General features: G+C 40.4%; 1 protein-coding gene and 1 non-coding gene across 6 annotated transcripts in view; one reads left to right on the top strand and one right to left on the bottom strand.

Moving 5' to 3' along the window:
* CYRIA (CYFIP related Rac1 interactor A) overlaps positions 1-23,191 on the top strand; it is a 103,409-nt gene that overhangs the window by 62,846 nt on the left and 17,372 nt on the right. For all 5 annotated transcript variants that reach the window (XM_025454612.3, XM_025454613.3, XM_049095664.1 and 2 more), the window contains one exon: positions 11,093-11,172. In XM_025454612.3, coding sequence (XP_025310397.1) covers positions 11,103-11,172 — 70 coding nt within the window. In that variant the 5' untranslated portion in view covers positions 11,093-11,102. The remainder of the gene's footprint in view (positions 1-11,092; positions 11,173-23,191) is intronic.
* LOC112665164 (U6 spliceosomal RNA) lies at positions 17,365-17,471 on the bottom strand. The gene has a single exon (XR_003140256.1). It is a non-coding gene; the product is annotated as a U6 spliceosomal RNA (small nuclear RNA).

Genomic DNA, 23,191 nt, shown 5'->3' with positions numbered 1-23,191 from the left:
AATTAGCTATGATGAGGTAATAGTCTATTTTAGAAAACTGAACTTAGATATTGAGAGGGCTATTTTAAACCTGCACTTAATCGTTCAGTTCCATAATGGTCTCTTGGTATTTTTTTTTTTTTTTGAGAATTCCCACGGATTGCCTTACAACTGGACTCAAACAGTTTGTATTCCACGGGGAATGCCAAACCCTTTTGAGGGACACCATGGTATTAATGATCGATGAGAATATTCAAGGCATTTTCCCATTTGAGTGCCATTACTTGTAGTGTTAAAACGTTTTGAAAACACATTTTAGCCATTAACTCATTTTTATTGTCAGATGAAAGTGCTTTAATAGACTCGCTCTACTTCAGTTTTCCTCCTTCATCTCAGAATGAAATCATCTGTTGGATTCTTGGCAACCCATCCGGCAACACAACAGAGAGCCTTACGACTTCATTACAGGAGTGGCAGATGGGGAAGGGCATTCCAGCCCAGCCCAGCTATCTAAAATCGCTAACCTGGCTTAGCAAATTCCAGCTCCTGGAATTTATAAACTGAGCTACTTTATTCCTTCGGCGCATTTTTCTCCCCAGCAAAGCAGGTGCTTATTTTGCTTAGGCAATGTACCTTTATTTTAGTTGAGAAGTGTTTTTTTTTTTTTTAATGCCCCGCATTTTGTATCTGATATAGGCTGAGGGTTAACTGGTTTTGCTTATAATTCAAAGCAGTCATGTCATGTAAATGTTGTACCAGGGGGTTCTGTGGTTACCAGAGAAAGTGTCTATGAGCTGTATGAATAGCAGACTCTGGGGGCTGAGCTTTCCTCCTGGGACAGCTCCCTGGATGCTGTTGATGGTTCATGGGAGGTGAGCCATAGGGGTTGCTTGCTTTCCAGGACAATGTGGGGAGTCTGCAAGCCTCTGGTGTCACTGGCAACAGCTGCCATCCTGGTCCTTGTGATGATTTCTCCAGCTCTGAACCTTGTTGATCAGATTGAAAGGTAGCTTGTCTTAATAGCCCTCCTAAATTCACAGACAGGCCCCAGAAACATTCTTAAAGCTGGAGCTGGCCTGCTTTTCTCTATTCTGCTGGGGGAAATCTCGGGATGCTGTTGTTGTAGTTAGGAGGTCAGACTTGGGATAAAACTACGTAACACTGGCCTGAGAGCAGAGATCAGGTTCCCATTGGAGCTCTGCTCCCAAGGCCAGGCAAGTAACTGACCAGGTTAGCAGTTCCTAGCTTTTTGAAATTTCAAAAACCAGTAAAATTTCAAAATAAACTTTGGGGATCTGGGATGCAACTATCACCTTCACTTTGTAAAATAAATAAAAACACCACAGCATAAAAATGTTTGAACAGCTTTAGCTTTTTGCAAGGCTCATGACATAGCTTTTGTTTTTCTTATTTTGCCTTAGACCAGTTGATGCTGTGGAACCACTGGGCAGAGCAATCTTAAGGATTACTTGTTTTTTTTTTTTAGTGTTAACTATGTGCAAGCTCTTGTGCTGAATGATGGGGATAGAGTAAGGTGTAAAAACAGCCCTGCCCAAGAAGACTTCACCTTGAGAGACGTAAGGGAGAAAGCGTGTAATCATGGTCCAGGCTGATAGGCATTGTGACAAAGTCAACACAGCATGTTAGGTGAGCAGAGGGAGGCAGAGCTCACTCGAGGGAGTGGATTTGTTTTACCTGAGGTCGTGCCAAAGAGTAGGGAAGAGTCAGGGGGCTCCTTCTGAAGGTCCTGGTTTCCAAACTCATACTTCAAAGGAAAATTCCAGAGAGACACTTTCCAAGAACCAGAGTGCTTAGAGGGCAGGTGGAATTGGATTCCAGACCCTACTCTGCCACTTGTGGGCTTGAGCAAGTCTCTAAATCTCTAAGATTATTTCTTCATCTCTAAAATTGAGATAACAACTGTTCCTACCTCATATGGTGGTTGTAAAAATTTAAATACGGTAATACATGAGAAGCTCTCATCACCATGGCCTGTAAAGCATTAAAAAATGCTCGTTGTCATTGTAATTGTAGACAGAAAGAAAAACATGTGCAAGGGCCCTGAGGCAATAAAGAACAGGCCCTTTGAGAGAAGGGCAGGGTGTGGGTGGAGTGCAGGGTCCCTGGACAGGGAGGAAGAGAGGGGCCAGAGGAGATGAGCAGAGGCCAAGGGGCCAGGTTTTTCTGTGCCCAGTGCATGTATCTGGAATCTGGCTGCATTATATCCTGCAAGCACTGGGGAGCAGTGGAGGCATATTAAGCCGGGAAGTAACATAATCGGATTCATGCTTAGGGAGAGGGCACTGCCAGTCATATGGAGATGAATGGCAGGGTAACAAGCCTAGAATCAGGAAGACCGGCATGGGGGCTATTTGCTGGATGCAGGTGAGCTGGGCTGAGGATTGGAATTAGGATAAGCAAAGTAGGGGCAGAAAGAAGTGAGCACAATTGTATGAACCATCCTTGGAGGTATCCTTGTTAGGTGGCCCATGAGCCCACCCTGGCGAGACCTTATGAACTTGGTGCAGAAACCCTCCACTGGCATTGCAAGGCACTGCACTCTGCTTTCTGTGTCTTAAAGAATGGATTGGATGTCTCATTTACTTTTTGTGGTGGTGGACAGAGCATGAGACTGAGAGGCCAGACATCTCCATTCTGGTCACTTCTTCGACCCTAATGTATTTTAGGTCCTTGAGCCAGTGCTTTTAAGTAAAATAGGAGCTTTAGAAAGATGATCCCAGTTCTAATGTAGAATGTATTGTGTTGACCTTTGGGACTCTGGATCAGGAAGTCGAGAGTCCATCTGGAAGACTTTGGGAAGGACAAAGTCTTCCTATACCTGACCTGTGAGTTCTGGTCTGTAAAATGGGTCCAATGACACCTTTTCTACATTTGACACATGCTCGTGTTGAATGAAGATGAATTTTTATTATATAAATATATGTCGTTGTTGTTTTCATGATTGGTCTGTGGCTTATGTGCTATCTTGCAGAAAATATGCAATATTTTGCATATTTTGCAATATATCTTGCAGAAAATGTTAGGGTTGACCAGGACTTCTTATTCCCCAAAATACTGAGTTATAGATAAAAAATCAAAGTCTTTGATTTCTTAAAATCTTTGTACCAGGGGCAGGGGTGCTAAGTATTGTACATGCTAGAAGGTATCAGCTCATTCCAAGTGCTAACAAAACCCATCCCTTCTGATAGAGGCACTGGGTATTTGTCATCTTAGACCTTAAGGAATAATATTAGAAGATAAACCCCTGCAGGGTGGGGTGCCTGGGTGGCTCAATCGGTAAAGCTGTGCCTTCAGCTCAGGTCATGATCCCAGGGGCAGGGTATTGAGCCCTGGCATCTGGGTCCCTGGTCAGCGGGGAGCCTGCTTCTCCCTCTGCTCCTCACTGTGCTCATGCTCTCTTGCTATCTTTCTCTCTGTCTCTCTCTTTCAAATAAATCAATAAAATCTAAAAACAACAAGAAAACCCACCCTGCAGAGCTACTGTTTTATCTGTTTTTGTTCTTACCTTCTGTTCTTTATTGACAAAGGTAGTTTTGGCTTTGGAAATCTCTTTCCAAATAGTCATAACTAGTAAACAAATCTTCTGAGTGCCTATTCTCTAATCAAGAAAATTGGTGTTGAAATTCTGGTGCATGTAGGAAAAGGTCAGCACTCACAATGATGCCTGCACCCTGGGCCTAAATCCTTTGTTATGTCTTACTGATCGTAAACAGATTAATTTCCTCTCAGACTATGACCACATTTTTTAAAAACAAGCTCAAATTGGTTTTTATTTGGTTTTACACTTTGGGAATACAACTAATACTATTATTCAATTTTTTGCTTCCAAACAAAACCAGAGTTCCAACTTAAAATGTGTGTGTGTGTATGTGTGTGTGTCCTTTAATTTTCTCCTCTCTTTTGGAACTGGAAATGTTACAGAGAACTACTTTTTAAGAGAATCTTTGTTTCCTACTGAGCAGGCTTAGAGCTAACTCCCGTGGAAGTGGTTTTGCTCTCAGAGCCAAGAAAGTAGTCATAGAAAATACCATGTGCACATCCCAAATTGTTGCCCCTGGGAGATGAGAGCCTCCCTTGGCAGGGACATGCGGGCTATCTCTGTAGGCACTGTGAACACTCCCTTAGTGACTAGAGAAACGCCCTCCTTCTAGACTATTTGGGGGAAAAAAAAGTGAAAGAAACCATTTCAAAGTTATATAGCAGTAAAAGAAACTTGAGAAGTAAGACTTCTGTATTTAAGTCTTGACCAGTCACCCAACTTATGCCTTTGGCTGGCCTCTCGTCCCTAAATACCACCGCTTCCCCAGGTGGAGTGCTTCTCCTGGCCAGTCCAGATCCATAGGATTCTTCATGCCCTGGGGACAGTTCACATCATTAAGCCAGCTTTTCTGGGAGACTCCACCTCCCATGGTTTTCACATCCCTCGCTATCTATCGAGGGATTGAGCAGTGCTAGTGTGGAGCAGGCTACTTTGGAATGGAACAGAAACTGTGGATCCTTTTCCAAGAAAAGAGAGTGCATGCATATAATAATAGGCTAGCCTGCCTGCAATTTCCACAGCTCATGGACTCCCAAAGTCCCCAGACAAATATCTCGTAGGGGTCTGAAGCTTCAGGTTTCCTCCTTGAGGGAAAAGAGCATAGATTTTGGGGTCCCAGACTCTCAATGTCAAATGTGACTCTATCCTTTTTTCTCCTGTAGTGCTCAGAAAGATGCTTTATCCACCTGAACCTCTTTTTCTTCCAATAACCATGAAGATAATTATAGCAAGCTCAAGGGTTGCTGTGAGGTTTGCGTGAACCAAAATGTGTGAAAGCTCAAGCATGGTGCCAGGCACACAGTAGACACTCAATAAAATTTGGATGTTCTTGTCTCTCTCCTGTATAGTAATAGAACAGTAAGCTATAATCACCCTGATTGGTTCTTAATATATACCAAATACATGCTATTACCTTCACATTCAGTTAACATTTTTGAGCACATACTGTTGATCAGAAATTTGTCATATGCTTCCTTGATAGATCACATTCTTAAGCAGGTTGCTATCTCCCTAAATAGAGTATCACCTGTGTGCTGAGACCCTGCCTTCTGTCATTGAGTACCCCACCCCCAGTGCCCTGTGCCATCAGGGTGTTCAACAAGTAACTGAGTAATTCCCTTGGGTAATTGTTACAGGTGTCTTTTTTTATTTTTAAAAAAACAAAGAGGGAAGGAGGAAGAAACTTCCCACCAAACTGCTATCAGATCTCTGTTGTCAGGATAGGAGTTTGCTTTTTCTTTTAATTTAGATAGGTCACTGTCATCAAGAGAATCAGTGTTGAGGAAGGCCAACACTGGAAGGAACCAAGCCTCCCAGGACCAAGTGGGCAGTAATCCTTGCCTCCTCTTCTTTAATTGCTGGCAAATCTATATGTTACCTCTCTGTCCTTTGGCATTTCATTCCTTTTCAATGGAGATGTTTCATGAGGCACTTTGGTGGAAGAAAGGGTTCTCTTCATTAGGTATTTGTGTTTTCCTTGGACTTTATTCTGTATTTGTGAAATGGTACACAATCGCAGACACAACCATTTGGTTAAAACTTGAAGTTTTCAATGATTTTTCTAGAATTTACTAAAAGAGTGGCCTAGTTCTTTCGGTTTTCAAAAGCAGTTGTGTATGCTTGGAATTTTTGTGTTGGAGACAGCTAATAATGTATACAGAGTTATCTGAAGACCTCAGCCTCTAATTATTACAAACTTGCATAAATATTGTTCTTTTGAAAATTTGTGGTTTTTAAATAATGATTTGTATCTTTTTCAATCAGCTTCTATATTTAATTTTAGTAATCCTAAATTTTCTAATCCCTAGAAAAGAGACCTTCTCCTAGGTATATTTGGAAGATAAAATAAGAAAAATACATCTAAAATACAGTGTTTGGCACATAGAAAAGTATCTTGCAGTGCTAACTATTAATGCCTTTAAGTATTGACCTGATGATAGTGAACGTGATTGGCATAAAGAAACATGGATCTTACGAGGCCAAACATGAAAGATGAAGAGAAATGGAATTTATATGAGTCAGGAGATACTATATTTCCTCGATTTTCTGAATGTCTTAAACCATAAAATGAGTGGTAATGCTGAATAATTGTAGCTAATATTTGCATGGCATTTTGCAGTATACACAATCTTTCACACTCATTTTATTTAGTTTTTACAACAACATCATACAGAAGATATTATGTAAGACGAGGAACCCAAGGCTCACAGCTGAAATGAATTGCACCAGAATAAAGGGAGAATTGGATGGCACTTTATATTTGAGCAGTTCTTTCAAATTTTTCTGTGTGAAAAATCTACTACTTACTCTATACATCTTTTGAGAACATCAGTTGGCCATATTGTTATTTGACCTACGCTGTGCTTCCAATTCTCAAGACATGTCTTAGTCTTTATCAGTGAATCCTAGCTTACAATGCCATGGGAAAACAGGTCCAGCCAAAAGTTAAAGCCAACATGGCCAAGTACCCAGTGGACCTTTGCTTTGGTAGAGAAGAGGTAGTCCTGGGAAAATCCAGCCACGGAAGAAGACTGGTACCCCTAAGACCAAAAGGCCATCCAGAGTGGTAACCGATGGAAAGAGAACCACCTTCCAATGAATGCTAGGTGTCCAAAAGCAAGAGACCTCTCAAGTAAAAGAGTCAGAGAGTGTATTTTCAGGGTTCACCCCTTAATAAGCACTTATCCAACTGATATTCCTTTCCTTTCTTTGTATCTGATAGCTAAGACCTTGTCCTCTTCCCTTGCTGCACCCCTGCCAGACTCTTCTCGAAGAAATGAATTCAGATCTCACAACACTCAGGTGCACGCTGTAGCTATAGCAAGTCCCAGGAAGGCTTCATTTTAGGATGATATCTGAAGATGCCAAAGGAGTTGTGTGTGTGTGTGTTTAAAGTAAGCCTACACCTCACACTATAGACAACATACTCTTTTCAATAATAAATATGCTCTATACATTATTATTTGATCCCTTTTATGCCTGGAATCCCTCTTACTGTCCTCCTTTGTGACTTCTGTTTCTAGTATTTTAGTACTTGAACATCTACATTTTTAGCTATACTTCGCTCCATCAAATTGGTTCTCCTCTCCCTCTTACAAGGGAGAACTTTCCTATCCCTTGAACTTATGTAAACAGTTTCTTCTTATGAATACTGCCAAGAATCATCTTCAGAATGCTCATCATCCATTTAAGTGGATGGATAAGGTTAAGGTCCTCCAAGGAGATGCGGAGCACCTGCTGGCTTTCTGTATTCTTTCTAAGTTCCCGCACCATAAGGGAGAATGGCAAGTAGCTGGCATCCCTTGGGACAGACCCAGCAGCAGTCTGTAGCTGTGGCGTTACCAAATACAACGTGGAAACGAGAGTCCCCACTTTCTCAAGCACAGCCCTGGACTGCCTCCAAGCTGCTCCGCCACCCATTCAGCTGCGAAACCATTTCTGTACCCACGGGAGCTCTAACGCTTGGCTCCTCCTCAGATATGAATGACTTCCCCTGTCTGCCCTTAGCCAGAGATTTCTCTTTTCTCAACTGTTTCTTAGCTATGATCAATTTTTCCTTTTTTCTTTCTATCAAAACAAAAACAAAACAAAGCAAACACCAAAAAATAACAAAACACAAAACTCTGCTTCTTCAGCATAACCCATTTGTTTTTGTTTCGGGGACACTAAATCTTGGAAGGGATGGTTTCTTCTCCTTTGCTCTGGCTAGCAGAAGCTCAGGTCCAAATCAAACACTCCTCTGAACTCAACGGAAGTCCTTATGGCCAGGATGACCTATAATTCACATACTGCTTGCCTGTCTACCTTCGTCTTCCTAGTCTACTTTAATTTTTCTCCTCTCCCCACTTTTGCCATATAAGTATTTGCATTCTCTAATTATGTATAATAATGTATTGTAGGTTCTTTTATTGCACAAGATAAAATATTAAAAATAACCTTCTCATTAATGAATTAAACCAGCTCACTAGTAACATGCTACATAGAAATGTATTTTATATGCACTGAGGAGCTATTTGCAAAGACTGCAGAGTCACCGCCATGAGGATTATGACTGAGGCTATAGTGGAACCCCATGGATGAGGATCCCCTCCAAGTGGACCCCCGGGATCTCTTCTCAGTGACCGTCTATGTCATGTTAACTCATTCTGCAGACCTTAAACCAGAATACACTTCCATGAATTCTTGTTGATCTTGAAGAGAAGTGGGAAGCATCAAATCTTTCTGTACTTATCGGAAGAGTATGTATTGAAATGCAGATTCCACGGGACTGGACTTGCCTCTAATACTACATAGTGTCCTGTAGTCATCATTCCGGACAGTTCCTATTGAGGATATGAAACATATAGAGTACTGAGAGTTCTTTAATTGACCGCAGTTGATATTAGGATCAAGTTGGAAAATGTTTGACCATATCAACCAGCCAGCTTAAATGACCTTTTGAACAGAAAGAATTCTGTAGCCAGCTGATATTTGAATGTACTTCTACATTTGTTCCTTCCAGTCTGTTACTAATTTTAAAGGCTTGACATATTTCCCACCCAGGTAGTCTGACAGTAAAATCACGCACAAGACAGAGTTTTAGGAGGAAGCTAAATCCATTCAGGTCTCTTGCGACACATTAATAGTGCAAAACCAGGAAAATCAAGAATAGTTAACTTCCATTAAGGCATTTTATGTGAAAGTTGGGACTGCTACTAAACAGTAGAATCATCTTCCTACCAGAAGCGTCTCCGGGTCTGAATTGGAATTGGTCATTAAGCTGGAAACAGATTCCTTCCAAGAGACCAGGAGGGTTTGTGAATGATGCCCAGTGGCAGGGGTGGACTACACCAGTTCTGAGCTTTAATTTGGCAGGATCTAGCTCATCCAGAGCTTTGCTCAAAAATATCTTTAAAAGAAATGTGCGTAAAGGCACGAGAGGAAGAGAAAAATGACAGAACAGGGAAGATTCTCTTGGGAGAAGCATGGTGTTTGCTTCCTAGCGTGTGTGCTGTGCGTGTGTGCATAGGCGTGTGTATGTGTGTGCACACATGTGTATGTGCATGCCCAGACAGTCATATACCTCAAGAGGGCAGAAGTCTAAGAAGTATCTTGTCTGACCTTCTGCCCAACACGTAATTCATTTTTATATTATTTTTACAAGTTGATAGAGCACATTTCTCCTTAGACACCACCGGTTACAGGAAACTCACTATTTCACAAGGCAAATCCCTCAATATTCAGACAACTGGACTGGTTACATTTTTTTTTTCATGACGTTGAATGAAGATCTTGAGTTAGTCCTTCAGTGACCCCACCTCTCTTCCCTAGAGCTGCAGACAACCTATTAATCCATCTTCCATAGGATAATCCTAAATAAGAATTTGAAGGGTGTTATAATCATGATAATGATGATGGTGGTAATTATCATCATCATTATCCATACTCGTAGTACATATGTTTCTTGAGCACTTCCTATAAGTGATGTGCTAAGCATTTTATATTTTGATCTCATTAATCTTCAAGATTCGATTAAATACATTTCAAAAATTCATTTTACGGATAGGAATACTGAGGTTTGGAGAGATAAAGCAGCTTGCTCTGGGTAGCAGAGGTAGCAGGACACAGAAGTAGGGTCAAAATCAGGCTTCTGCAGCCTCTTTTCTGGCTTCACACGATCGACCTATGCAATGGATGATGTGTGGGAGTGTTTTCTCAGGGGGGGATTGAGAACTAGAATATCACCTTTTGCATCCAAGGGAGCTAACTGCTGGCTACAGACTGTCTCACACAAAGCTCTCTCCTCTTCTCACATCTTTCTTATAGTGGTGTAATTTTAGGAATTCCTGTATCAGCATAACACTGTCTGAAGCCCTGTGCACAGGAAACTGCAGTTTTCTTTTACTGGCCCAATGATTTTTCGAGTTGATCCTTTACAAACTGAGGTGTCTGAGTCATGTGTTAGGGAAATGCCTTCCAATGAGCACAGGACCCAGCATCAAAGTGTGGCTCCGTGAATATGTGCTGAATGAGTGAATGGACCAGTGGCCTCCTGAAGAAGATAGTTTAATCTCTAGAGCAGAAAGCAGTAGAAATTTTGCTGATTACCTAAATATAATTATGTTTTCCCTATTCTTTTTTTTTAAGTTGGGATTGCAAATATGTATCAGATCTGTATTTCTCTGTTGGTTTGATTCCCCCATGCAATTACACTGTAATTTCATTGAAAATAACTTTTTGGATTAAATAAATACCTTTTCATGTTTGCACTTCATGAAGCAGCCATTCTTGTTTCCCCTGAAATGTCAAATTATGAGACCTCTACCTTGCCAAGAAGTTGCATTTCTGGAAAATCTGGCCTCCTGTACAGATCACACAGGGTGCCTGGAGAGCTAAATCTGTGTTTTCTAAATTCTTTTCCTCAGGAATTTTAAGAAACTTTCCTTTCTGGACAGATATTTCAATAATGTCCTCATCATCTTGCTTGTCCATTAACATGGTATGTTCCCACGGGAGTGGGAAAGGAAACAAAGCAATGCTGAACGATTCAATGTAAAGAATCAGGGAATTGGTGAAGGGGGAAAGGAAACAATATAGAATGTACCTAAGCTCTGCCTCGTTTAACTAAAAATACTTGATTCTTAGAATAGAGTGTTCTTTGATTAATTGTCATTATAGTTAATGATATACAAGACACAAGTGTATTCTCCAGAGGTAGTTTGCGACATTCTTCTCACCATCATACTTTATATGGTTTATACCAGATACCCCTAACATTGAGAGAGCCAGCACCTCAGAGATATTTATCTGTACCTGATTCAGGAAGAAGTTACTAAGTTATTAGTCATCACCTGGTATGGAGATGCTTTATATCTAGTCTTCAGATGTAACTATTGGGGGCCTGATGTGATTTATGCAAGTTAGCAATATAGATCCAACCCTTTAAGAAGCCTGTTTTCCTAAAAAAAAAAAAAAAAAGTTTCTTTTCTTTAAAAAGAAGTTGTTTTCTTAAAAAAAAAAAAAAAGTCTTTTTCATCCTGCTAATGGTATTTGGTTTTGTGTTGCCTCTCCTAGGTTTGCTGGGATGGGAAACCTGCTCAAAGTCCTTACCAGGGAAATTGAAAACTATCCACATTTTTTCCTGGATTTTGAAAGTAAGTTCCAAAAATTAAAAGATATTGATGGGGACTTTTTCCTTTCTTTATACCTTGTTGATGGAAAAGTTATAAAGATTTTATATGATACTTAAATCCACATGTCATTACGAATTTCTGAGTCTTCAAAGATTATTTCATCTCTCTTTTCCCATTATTTAAAAAAAATCTAATAGAAAATATTTTTAATGCGTCCATGGCTTTCTTTGGTTTTAGAACCAATCAGCTTTCATCAGTTAGCATCAATCATCATCATGTATTTTTCTTAATTTTTATGAAACACTATATTATATTCTAGGGAAAATAGCACATGTAATGTAGTATTTTACCTATATTAATATAAAACAAATATCACTAGACATGAAAAAATTATCAAAACTAGAAAATAGGCTTATAGATTATTTTTGAGTCCTCTCTATCTGTTGTTTGTTATTTGATTATGTAAAACTACCCCAGACTTTTGAGACATACCCCTTTTATCTGACAGTTGTTTCTTTTATCAAAAATTTAATTTTTTCTAAAGTAAAATGGCTTGTGAATTATGACTGAATAAATATAGAGGGTTTTCTTCTTATCTTGTTTATTTTCTGATTGAATATATTTCCAGATGAGTGACACATTCATGTTTTATCAACTAAGCTCATGTTTCCTTGTGTTCCCCTTTTTCTAAATTACAGTTCCACAGTAGCAAGCCCATTAAATGTCCTTTTCCCCAGTATTCACCCTTTGTTGCAAACTTTAATCTACATTAAACTTTATTTTTCAAGTAGTTATGTATATTAAAAAATGTTAGAATTTCCTTATAGATTAAACTTGCTAACAGAGATTTTCTAGGTAAATGCTAGAAAACCCTTTCAAGATACTGTAAAGCAAAAGGTGACTGTTCCCTAGATATGTCTTTTTAAAATCTTTGGTAAGTCTAAGATTAGCTGCATGAAAAGGAAAAGTGACCCCAAAGCTCATGTGTTCTAAAAAAATATCGAATCTAGATTATATTCAATGAAGAATATTTCACTTCTGATTTAACTCATTTTGCTGCTGCTGCTGCTGCTGTTTGGATAGATTTGGTTACATGGGGTTGGGTTGGTTTGGCTGAGCTTGGTTAAGTGGCATAGGTAGGATCAATACCAGAGTAATTTGAGACATCAAAAGGAATGGGGTTTTTTGCTGGTGTAACTTTCGCAACTCCAATATACGTATCTTTGTTTTGTTGTTGTTAAAATGGAGATTTAAGAATAACTTTAAAGAATTTTAAAATTATCTATTTTAAATTATTATCTCATTCCCAGTTACCTTCCTACTTGCATGTTTAGTTGATTCCTTCCACTTCTTGTCACATGCATTTTATACGGTTGCATCCAGCATGTACAAAGTCTAAAACAGTAGTGAAAGTAAATTACCCCATTCACTCAAAACTTGAGGAGGCATATAAACACCTAGGGGAGTTAAATGCCTGCACTTTTTGTGAAACTCTAAATTCCACATGCACCTGCATATCCTGCTCATAAATGCCTACCGTGTTCAGTGGCCCCATTTGTCTGTGTAGCTATTCCTGGATTCTTGGCTTTCCATGCTTTTACAAAGAGTAGTATTGAGTTCTTTGTGAAGTCTATTTTTTTTAAAGATTTTATTTATTTATTCATGAGAGACAGAGAGAGAGAGAGAGAGAGAGAGAAGCAGGCTCCTTGCAGGGAGCCTGACGTGGGACTCTATCCCAGGTCTCCAGGATCAGGCCCTGGATTGAAGGTGGCGTTAAACCTCTGAACACCCCCCACCCCCAGGCTGCCCAAGTGAAGTCTAATTTTAAAAGCCTTCCAAGTGAGAAAATTATAATCTGCAGGGATTTAAAGCAGTGGTTTTCAACGGGTGTTCCTGGAGTACCAGAGTTCTGAGGTTTTGAGGGTCCCTGGCCCATTGCTGTGGCAGACAGATCGCTCTTCCTCTCTCCTCTGACCCAGCACTGTAATCTGCTCAGTCTTGTTCTTTGGATAGTTCTTAATTTTTTTTTTTTAAAGATCACAGGGGCTAAAAAGAACATCTAAATATCTTAAAATTTGATGATAGTTTATGGTACCAAAAACCCCATTTGTAGATCTACTATAATATCTTCAACAATGTTCCTTGTGGTCTGGATTCTCCTGCCTTGTAGCACATTAATTAAGCCTAGAGCAATCATACATAGGAAAGTATAAAACTATAAATTTACAAAAATATATATACTGTTCATTTCCCCATCAATTCTATAGAAGGTTAACATTATTTCACTGAGATTCTGAAATGATAACTAGCTGAGCTGACGTCACATAGGGAATGAGTAAAGGACCTGAGATGGAACCCAGTTATCTGGCTTTCCTCCTCCAGAGCTCATCACAAGCAGCCTCTTAGAAGTGCGACAACCATCATCCTATTCCCAGCTAGAGAGGGACATCTTAGTTATCTACAAACTAAGACATCTCATGGAAAAAATACTTTTTTTTTTTTTTTGATGCTGAAAATCCTATTTCCTAAAGGTGGTTCTCAAAAGCATAGTGATGGACCAGAAGGGTTGCAAAGGTAGCTGTGGTCATGATTTTTCTGAATCTGTGGATTTTAGCTCAGCACAGTAGTATGTAGAATATGGTTATGAACATCCATGTAAGCCAGGAAACATTGGGGAGACAGCTCAAAAGGACAGTCATTGGAGTCTCAGGCTGGGGTGCAGGGTAATATAGACACTTTTTTTTTTAAAGATGGATTAATTGATTTGAGAGAGAGAAAGTGAGTGAGCACACAATCTGGGGAAGAGGCAGAGGGAGAGGGAGAAGCAGACTCCCTGCTGAGCAGGAAGCCTGATGCAGGGCTCCATCCCAGGATTCCGGGATCCTGACCTGAGCTGAAGGCAGACACTTAACCGACTGAGCCACTCAGGTGCCCCTAGGCACATTTTCACGACAAAACGTGAGAGGCTTATGACCACACCATGGCCCTGGCATAAAGAGGAAGAAAGAGCATACATCTAGTTTCAGGAAATGAAAGAAGGAATTGGAGAGTCATCTAGCAAAAGAGGGCCTTTGGAATGGGCTTAAAGAATGGGTGATTGTCCTATCGGCATTTAGGGAGAGGAGTTTTCCAACAGTGGAAATAGGGCTAGGAATAGGAAGGGCGTGTTTGAAGACCAGCAAGAGGCCCAATTTAGACCAAGCAGCGCGTGTTTGCTGAAACGGAAGTCTGGCTTGGCTTAGACCACAGCAGTCGCAGAAGCTCAGGGCTAGTGGTTCTTAAATGGGGCTCCACTTCAAAAATAGCTGAACTCCCTGAGGGAAAACCCAAGAGCAGACAAGAGCTTGGCCTGTGGGAACTTCAGGTATGCTCATGCTTAACAGGAGGCTGATGAGTCAGGGAATTGGGAACAGAGACTAACTACATTGAACAATAAGGAAGGAGAATGTCACACTAAACCCAGCCTCCTGATGGCAGGGTCTGGGCGCCATTCGGGTTTGCAGCCCAGCACTTAGGCCTGTGTTGAGCATGCAGCACTGATCACCAAACTACCCTTAGTAACAGATGCTGGCCACGTGAAGGGATGGAATAGAACAGTCTAGATCGAGGTAGTCAGGACACACAGATAGTAAAGAAAGAGGGACTATAAATGGATTTGGGGGCTGCAGAACGCTCAGGAAGAGTAAAGCTTCGGAAGGGACCTACAGGTTGGGCCACGAGCTGCCCAATGACTGTAGCCCCCGGAAGGACAGATTCAAGATGTATCGCTTTGTGTAATAAAGGGTGGACTGCAAAGAGTTAAGAAGAAAGCAGCGGAGGGAGGAAGGAAGGCCAAACAGCATGTAGCCACAGCTTAAATGAATTTGGCACCTCTGCTTTGAGTGTTGAATATTCTTTTTGAAGTCAGCAATGGAATATAATTGAACTGGGTCAAATAGATATAATTAAGCTGGGTCAAAATATAAGGCAAAATTAGACACATCTGTCCTAAGGTTTTCCAGTTGTGTAGATTTAATTTAAATTCTTGTCTGACCTTTGCAGTGAGTTCTACACTCTCTGCTCACATTTCTCCACAACCACTTAACATCTTTTTTATTGTTGTTGCTTTTTTTTTTTTTTATCCCACTACTTTTTTTTTTTTTCTTTTTCTGTCTCTACCTCCTTGTTGTATTTCCATTTCCTCTTTGAAGGCTAGGAAGCAGAGGGGAAATAAAATGCAACCTAATCTTGCCTAAGTGATGGTTCTGGGGACAGTGTATAAGAAGATGCATGCCTGAAGGTCTGCTGATAATTGTTCAATTGAATCCACTCGTTATGGCACCCAAAGTGGGCAGCAGGCATTAGCCCTCCAGCGAAATAGTTCCAGTGATTCCCACACCGAAATGATCATTAGAAACATCTGGTGGATATAATCTTTACATAGTTGTCCGAGTCTCTCCCAAAATTCTGATTCAGTGGCCTGGTTCCAGGAATCTCCTTTTGCCCACATTTCTCAGGTGGTTCTGAAGATCAGCCAGTTTGGGAACCACATTTAGCTAATGTGTCCAAGTGAAGCATTAACCCACCCGAAGGTTTGCGACAGGGGAGCTGACCGAGCAACCTTTCAAGTTCCCAGATCCAGAGCTGAGGTCCCAAGAATAGGTCACTGAAGACTCCTTTTGGTTCTTGTTTCCCTATCTTTCCCTTGCCACGCAGGCAATATAGAGTTAGCTGTAAACCAGAACTTTGTAGAGTGACCCACTTTCTCAGTCCTTTGCACATCTACTTTGGAGTAGTCTCCAAGACAGTTTTTGGCCACTATGAGTAAACATGCTGTGAACTTTTTTTTTTTTTAAGATTTTATTTATTTATTCATGAGAGACACACACAGAGAGAGGCAGAGACACTGGCAGAGGAAGAAGCAGGCTCCATGCAGGGAGCCTGATGTGGGACTCGATCCCGGGTCTCCAGGATCACGCTCTGAGCTGAAGGCAGGTGCTAAACCGCTGAGCCACCCAGGGATCCCTCTGCTGTGAATGTTCTTAAACAATCTTTGTGTGCATCATTTCTCTTGGAAAAATAATGACGAGTAAACTTGTTAGGTCAGTTATATGCAGCTTTTCAAGAAACTGCCAAGTAGTTTACCAAATGGAATACACTATTTTCCTTTTCTACCATCAATCTAGAGTCCTCAGGTATTCCATGTCTTCTCCAAAATTTAATATAGTCCATCCTTTTTTCCTTTTAGCTACTCTAGTGACTGTGAGATGTTTTCTCATTGTGGCTTCCATTTGCGTTTCCATGATAACTGATAATGTTGGGCACTTTTTCCTGTGCTTATTGAATATTTGCCTAGCATTTTTAGAATATATTGTTCACTCAAGTCTCTTACCCATTTTTAATGAGGTTGTTTTTCTTTATATCACTACGTTTTAGGAGTTCCTTACTATGTTCTGGATACCCGTCATTTGTGAGATAATAGCTTGCAAATGTCTTCACTCATTCAGTGCCTTGTCTGTTTTCTGGTTTTTGCATGAACAGAAGTTTTACATTTTGATGAAGTGCAATTTATCATTGTTTTTCTTTTGTGCCAAGTGCATCCTATCTCCTCTTTAAGAAATCATGGCCCACCCCAAGGTCCTAAAGACATTCTGCTGTTTCCTTCTGGAAGTTATAGAAATTTAAGCTTTACATTAAACCAGTGACCAACCATGAACTAATTTTTGTTTATTTTATGAGCAAGGTGTTGAGCTCATTGTTTTCATGTGTTATCGACTTGTTCCACAACAGGTAGATTGCTTGAATGCCATTATCAGAAATCAGTTAACTGTCCTATGTTTGGATTTTCTCTTCTCCCCCATTGATTTATTGATCCTTTTCACCAGTTAATACCAAACTATAACAAATAATAAGTCATAAAGTCAAGACAAGCAAGTCCTTCAAATTTGTTGTTTGTTTGGTTTTTGTTTTTTTTTTTTTAAGATTTTATTTATTTATTCATAGAGACATAGAGAAAGAGAGAGAGAGAGGGAGAGGGAGAGAGGCAGAGACACAGGCAGAGGGAGAAGCAGGCTCCATGCAGGGAGCCTGACATGGGACTCAATCTCCAGGATCACACCCCACGCTGCAGGAGGAGCTAAACCGCTGCGCCATGCCACAGGGGCTGCCCTTGTTTGTTTTTAAGATTGTTTTGACTCCTCCAACTCCTTTGGTTTTCTTTTCTTTTTTTTTTTTTTAAATATGGAACGCTTCACGAATTTGCGTGTTATCCTTGCGCAGGGGCCATGCTAATCTTCTCTGTATCGTTCCAATTTTAGTATATGTGCTGCCGAAGCGAGCACTCCTTTGGTTTTCTTAATAAATTTTTATAATCAGCTTTCAATTGCTATATAATAGCCTTACAGGGATATTGATTATAATATAAAATCCAAAGATCAATTTGTGGAGAATTGACAGTATTGATTGACTAAACAGTATTGATTTTTCTTACCTATGTGTATGGTATATCTTTCCATTTGTTTAGATATTCTTTGATTTCACTCAGCAACGTCATATAGTTTTTAGAGGTCTTGCAGAGCTTTTAAGTATCTCATTGAGCATTTTATATTTTGAGCATAACAGCTTTTTTCTGCTTATTGGTTGTATGCCATAGGTTTCCCCACCCTGTCTGTGCCTTTATCTTTGCAGTGTATTTCTTGTCAACAACATGTAGTTGGCCCTAGCTTTTCCATCCAAGCTGATAATATCTACCTTCTAATTGGAGTCGTTAGCCCATTTACATTTAATTAATATTTGTATCTGAGCCTATCTTGATGTTGAATTCTATTTGTTGTATTTGCTCTTTGTTTCTCTCTTAATGTCTCCATGCCTTTTGATAAGTAGAATAATTTTGGTATTCTCTTTGATCTTTTCTGTTGGCTTTTTAGTGCTGCCTCTTTATGCTTATTGTAGAGATTACAGTGTGCATCTTCAACTTATTATAATCGATCTTCAACATGTATTCTTCATTTCATGAAGAATCTTGTCCCAGTACACTTCCCATCACTATCCTTTCACTCTTGTGCTCTTTTATGTTATGCTTCTACATCTGCTAGAAACTCCCCCATTGCAATGTGTGCTAGTCTTTTCCTTTAAACTCTCAATGTATGTATGTGTAATTTAAATAGATCTTTTATATTTACTGACATATTTGCTGGTTCTGGTGTCCTCATTCCTTCTTATATAACTAAGTGTCTTTGGTACCATTTCACTTCCACATGAAGAACTTCCCTGCAGAGAGGACTTGGATGGCATCTTATGCTTTGATCATTACATATGCACGGTCCAGCATGGAGCGGGGCATGAAGTATAAGCTTAGAAACTTTGATTTTTTTTTTGTACTGATGCTAATTCAGTAATCATATGCAGTGCATCTCCTGCATTGTAGCATCAGGCAGGAACAACAGGAATGAGGATGGGATCTTAGGGGGCAGAGAGCATGGAGGGATGACATAGAGCACATAAATACAGGGTCATCAAGAGAACATGTCCTCTTCTTCAAGAAGTATATAATTGTACTGGGGAGAGATGTAAGCACGTTGAACAGACAATAGTACAGGTAGTACAGACACCTACAAGAGAATGGAGAGCAAGTGTTGGGCTAGCCAGAAAAGAAAGTACAGGTTCTAAGTCTGGGTCGAAGAAATGTTTCTTGGCAGATAGTCACTGAGAAATGATTTTCTTATAAGACAAACCCACCTTTATGTGCGTGATAGAAATACCAAGAACAGTGATTATGGGGCAGGGGTGGCAGCTACCCAGGAAGGAAATTCTAAAGCCTTCCAAACCATTCATTATATTCTGAGAAAGGCACTGGATATTTTGACTTGTTAGGACTATAGTCTCCAACTTTTTGAAACAAGGCCAAGAGTCAGATTAGCCACTCACCTGGGATGATGTGGATGACACAGGCTACCTCCTGCCACTGCTGAGCTTGTCTTTCATCCCTCCCTTCTTTGGTACCCTCACCTCTGCTAAGGTTGTTCAGAGGAGCCTAGATGATCTTGGGAGAGGAAGTGGGGGAAATAAAAGATGTGTTCTGGTCACTTTACAAATGAGACAAACAAACAAAAAACATCAGAACAGACCTGGAAAACAATTAATTTATGCCAACACAGAGGTTCAGTCACAGTGATACTTTAAATTTCCAGTACTTTTGCTTTTTAAATACTTTTTATCTATGTCAGCATCCCATTGTGACCCTACAGATCATAGTCCCTCTAAGACCATACAGGGAGGGGGCAGGGCTCTTGTCAGTGTCCCTTCCTTTACCAAGAAGTAATCTGAGAGCCAGAGAGATGAACTGATTGGCATTGAAGTCTCATATTCTGTGAGTGGCAAAAGTGGCATTTGGACCTGAGTCTCAAAAAATCTCCATCCTTGGTATTCCTTCCTTCTCCCATGAAGTCACAGGGATCCCACTGCATGCAGTTGAAATAGATTAGCCTCCCAGCGCCTCGCCACTCCCTGCTGTTCACAGTCCCTCATTTGCTTTTCCATAGGAAAGGGCTCTGGTGTAGGATGACTAACGTTCCTGTGCAAATAAATATGTCAACCCAGTCACACTTACATTTTCCAATGGACCTTTGTAATTTTATGTGGTTTGTGGAAGCAGCTAGTATTCTGTTATAAATCATTATCACTTTATATCCCCAAATGTTAATCACAGATAATTAGTTACATTTCTTAGTTCCTCCTGAAGGGGAAAGGGGTAGAGAAGTAAGGAAGTGGTGGGAAAGAAGAGCTAGGGGTATAATTTATGGCTTTGGCAAATCTTTTTGCTGTACTTTTCTTCAGTGTTTATACAACAGCTGCTGGGGTGCAGAGAGAGCTGTATATCCTATTGATGAAATGCCAGGGCTCCCTTCAAAGCCAAAGACATCTCCAAATAAATTGTGTCTTCTGCTCACATTATCTTCAGTTAATTTGTTTGATTCTCTGTCAGATTTTCCATACAGTTCTGAATAGGTTGCGAGGAGAAGGTATGCATGCCCCCACCCTGCTTGGGAAGACAGAGTGTGTCCTTGGCTGATTTACAAAGATAAGAACACTTTGATTTGACAGCCCTACCTAGGCATGAGCCCTGCTGCTGTGCCCTGGGGTATGTTCATCAAAGATGTTCCTTCCTGACAAACAAAGCACTCAGCCACCTCCCTATCCATCCACACAGTGGAATGCCAGGCATTCTGCTCTCAGTAAACATCACAGTCCTCCATGCAAAGCCTTCACCTGACCCCGGTGACACCAGAATCCTGACACTTAATATCTGTAGTCACTAGCCAATTGAGCCAAAGGAGGATAAATAGATCCCCTGTAAACAAAATGAATACTGCTTCACATATCTTCATTGATAAGAAGGTTATTTTTCCATTAAAAATTCTAGGCACTTGGAATTCAGCGAATTCTCGACAAATATATTCAAGGTCACAGGATACATAATACAGTTTCATACTTCCCACAATAGCGAGTCCAGAAAAGGGCTTTAAATCATCGCCTGGGGAATGGCCTGGATAGGCTTGTTCCAGGGCTCTTGGGAGTATTGGTTGCTGGAATTGCCTGTGTAAATCACACTTTTTTTTTTTTTTAACAACTTCATTGTTAGACAAGAGCATCCCAGCATGATGTAACCATTCTTCTCAATGGAGATGAAATAAGTGACAATGATTAGAATCTTAGTATGTGATTCTTAGAAGAAACATCACAGAGGGATTCATCGTCTACAACTAAAAACAAGCACTCGGATCCATCAATAATATTATTGGTGGAAATATGTATGTGTGTGCACCTTTGACTAAAGGTCAACCTTTGTGTTAAAAATAGAAAGACAAAACCCATACTTTGGAGTTCCTGTTCACTTGGCAAGTGCTTTAGGGGGTTGCCAATAGGTTAAATATCAACCTACCTTTTCAATCACTAATTTTTCAAGGAGTTTCTCTTTGACATCTGAAGACACAGTGCATTTTTAAAACATGGCTACCAACTGAATCTGAATACGGAGAATAACAAAAGCAAAGACCCCAAAGCCTCTCAAAGGGATAGTCCGGAAAGCAAGTGATAGATAACAGCCTTAGCATTGGAATAGTCAACAGAAGTGCAGTTTTTCACTCAACACATCTCCTAATAATGTGCTAACCACACTGAAGAGACATTGAAGCTGTATATTAATGATGGATGATCTAAAAACACCAGTGTTAATGAATGTGTGAGTAGCCAATTTGATTATAGATAAATATATGTATATAAAAGCAGTAACAGTGAGAGAGTTAACAGTAGAGAAACCATTGGGAAGAAGAGACAAAGGAGAGGATCCAGAAGTAACAGGATCTTCATTTCTTTCACTGCTTCCCAACAGCTGCATCCTCTACCACCTGGTCAATGTCGTCTTTTATTTATTGAGTCATGACATATCTATTGAGTGTCTCCAATGGTAGGACATATGGAGGTATTGAGGAAAAGAATATAGACTGTCTCCAAAGATCTCCAAATTCAAAGACAAGCAGAAAGATCATCCATCATAAAACATAGTGTGAGAAGTAAATCATTCATTCAGGGATTTTATTCAGCAGATCTTTCTTGAGCATATACTATGTGCCAGGCATCACACTAGGCCTGGAGATTTCAAGTCACATGAAACAAAATAAAGCCAGAGTCCTGCAGCCTAACAGATCAGATTCTCATTAATTAGTCTTGGCTGCCTGATCACATTGCTGGAGGATCAAAGTAGAATGAATCATGAACTTCCATAGGGATATGAGCCAATGCCAAATGTCAGTTAGGGTTACACAGTCCTTTTTATACTTGGAAAACAAAACAAAACAAAACAAACAAAACAAAACAGACAGACAGATTAGAGCTTCTCCCAGTCAGTACTCTCCATCTTGGAAGTTGACCCTACTTGTGACTTGAGCTCCCAGAAGGCAGGGACCACATGCTCCCAGCATCAAAGGCCTAGTCATTAGCTGGATGAGGAAGTGACTTCAGTTCCATGACAGGGGAGGGAGAAAAAAAAGGGGGGGGGCACCCAATAAGACTAACAAATTCTGGAAGAAAATGAGCCAGCACATTTCTAAGTTGGGATGAAAAAGGAATGATGGATTAGATTTATCCGATCCCACCCCACCCCTGCTAAATGGGGCCATATGAAAAACATTTTTAATAAGACACCAGGACATCTGCCAAAAGAAACATTTTCCCAGAGAGGAAGGCTGGGAGTGGGGATCCTGTTTCACAGATCACTGCCATGCTGGGAGGGGGTTCCTGTCTGATGAAAGGGCTTCCCCACAGCCCCAGCTCTGAGGGAGAAGGAACACCACTCATGCCACTTGTCCAGCTCTTTGTGGTCACATCAATGTCAGGGTTGAGTCATATCATAAAGTGTCACTTCACCTGGAATAGAGAGCAATGCTTGCCCATCTACAGCCAGTACCACCTTTTGGCCGTTCTATTGGTAACAGTCTTCCTTTTGAAGCACTTAAGAAAGGCTTCTATTTTTAAAAACTGACTGAAATTCTTCTCCTTTTGTGTTAATCACCAGAAGAATGGGTTTTTGTGTTTGTCTAGCCCTCTTCTTCCAGCCACTTCACTGTAATTCTGTTTTGTCTAAAACTTACCAGTGGTGACTCGCTCAGATGGGAGCCATTGTGACAGCCAAGATCAGAAGACTTCCTTTTCTGGTCTCCAAGTGTCTTCTTCTTTGCATACTACTTTATAATTAAATTCAAAGAGGCTAACCTCCCGGAAGCTTGGTCATAGCCTCTTTTTTCTTTCCTCCTCTTCAAGTATCTCTCGCTCTCTAGGAAATGGCCGTTTTAGCTTACGATTTTTCAGTGCATTCATCAAAGGAGGATTTGAGGGAATGAGCTTTTGCTATTTCTTTGTTTTCTAGGACCTTCGTGTTGCATTTCTGCCACATATTCTCTTCCCAGACTTTGTTCTTACTCAGAAATTGCCCTGGAAGACTACTGTTCACTGAAATGCTCTCCTCTCAGTTACAGTCTTCCTAATTTACAAGGTTTTAAAGGTT

Source organism: Canis lupus, chromosome 17 (assembly GCF_003254725.2).
Source record: "Canis lupus dingo isolate Sandy chromosome 17, ASM325472v2, whole genome shotgun sequence".
Taxonomy (NCBI): Eukaryota; Metazoa; Chordata; class Mammalia; order Carnivora; family Canidae; genus Canis; species Canis lupus.
This window is presented reverse-complemented; position numbering and strand designations above follow the sequence as displayed.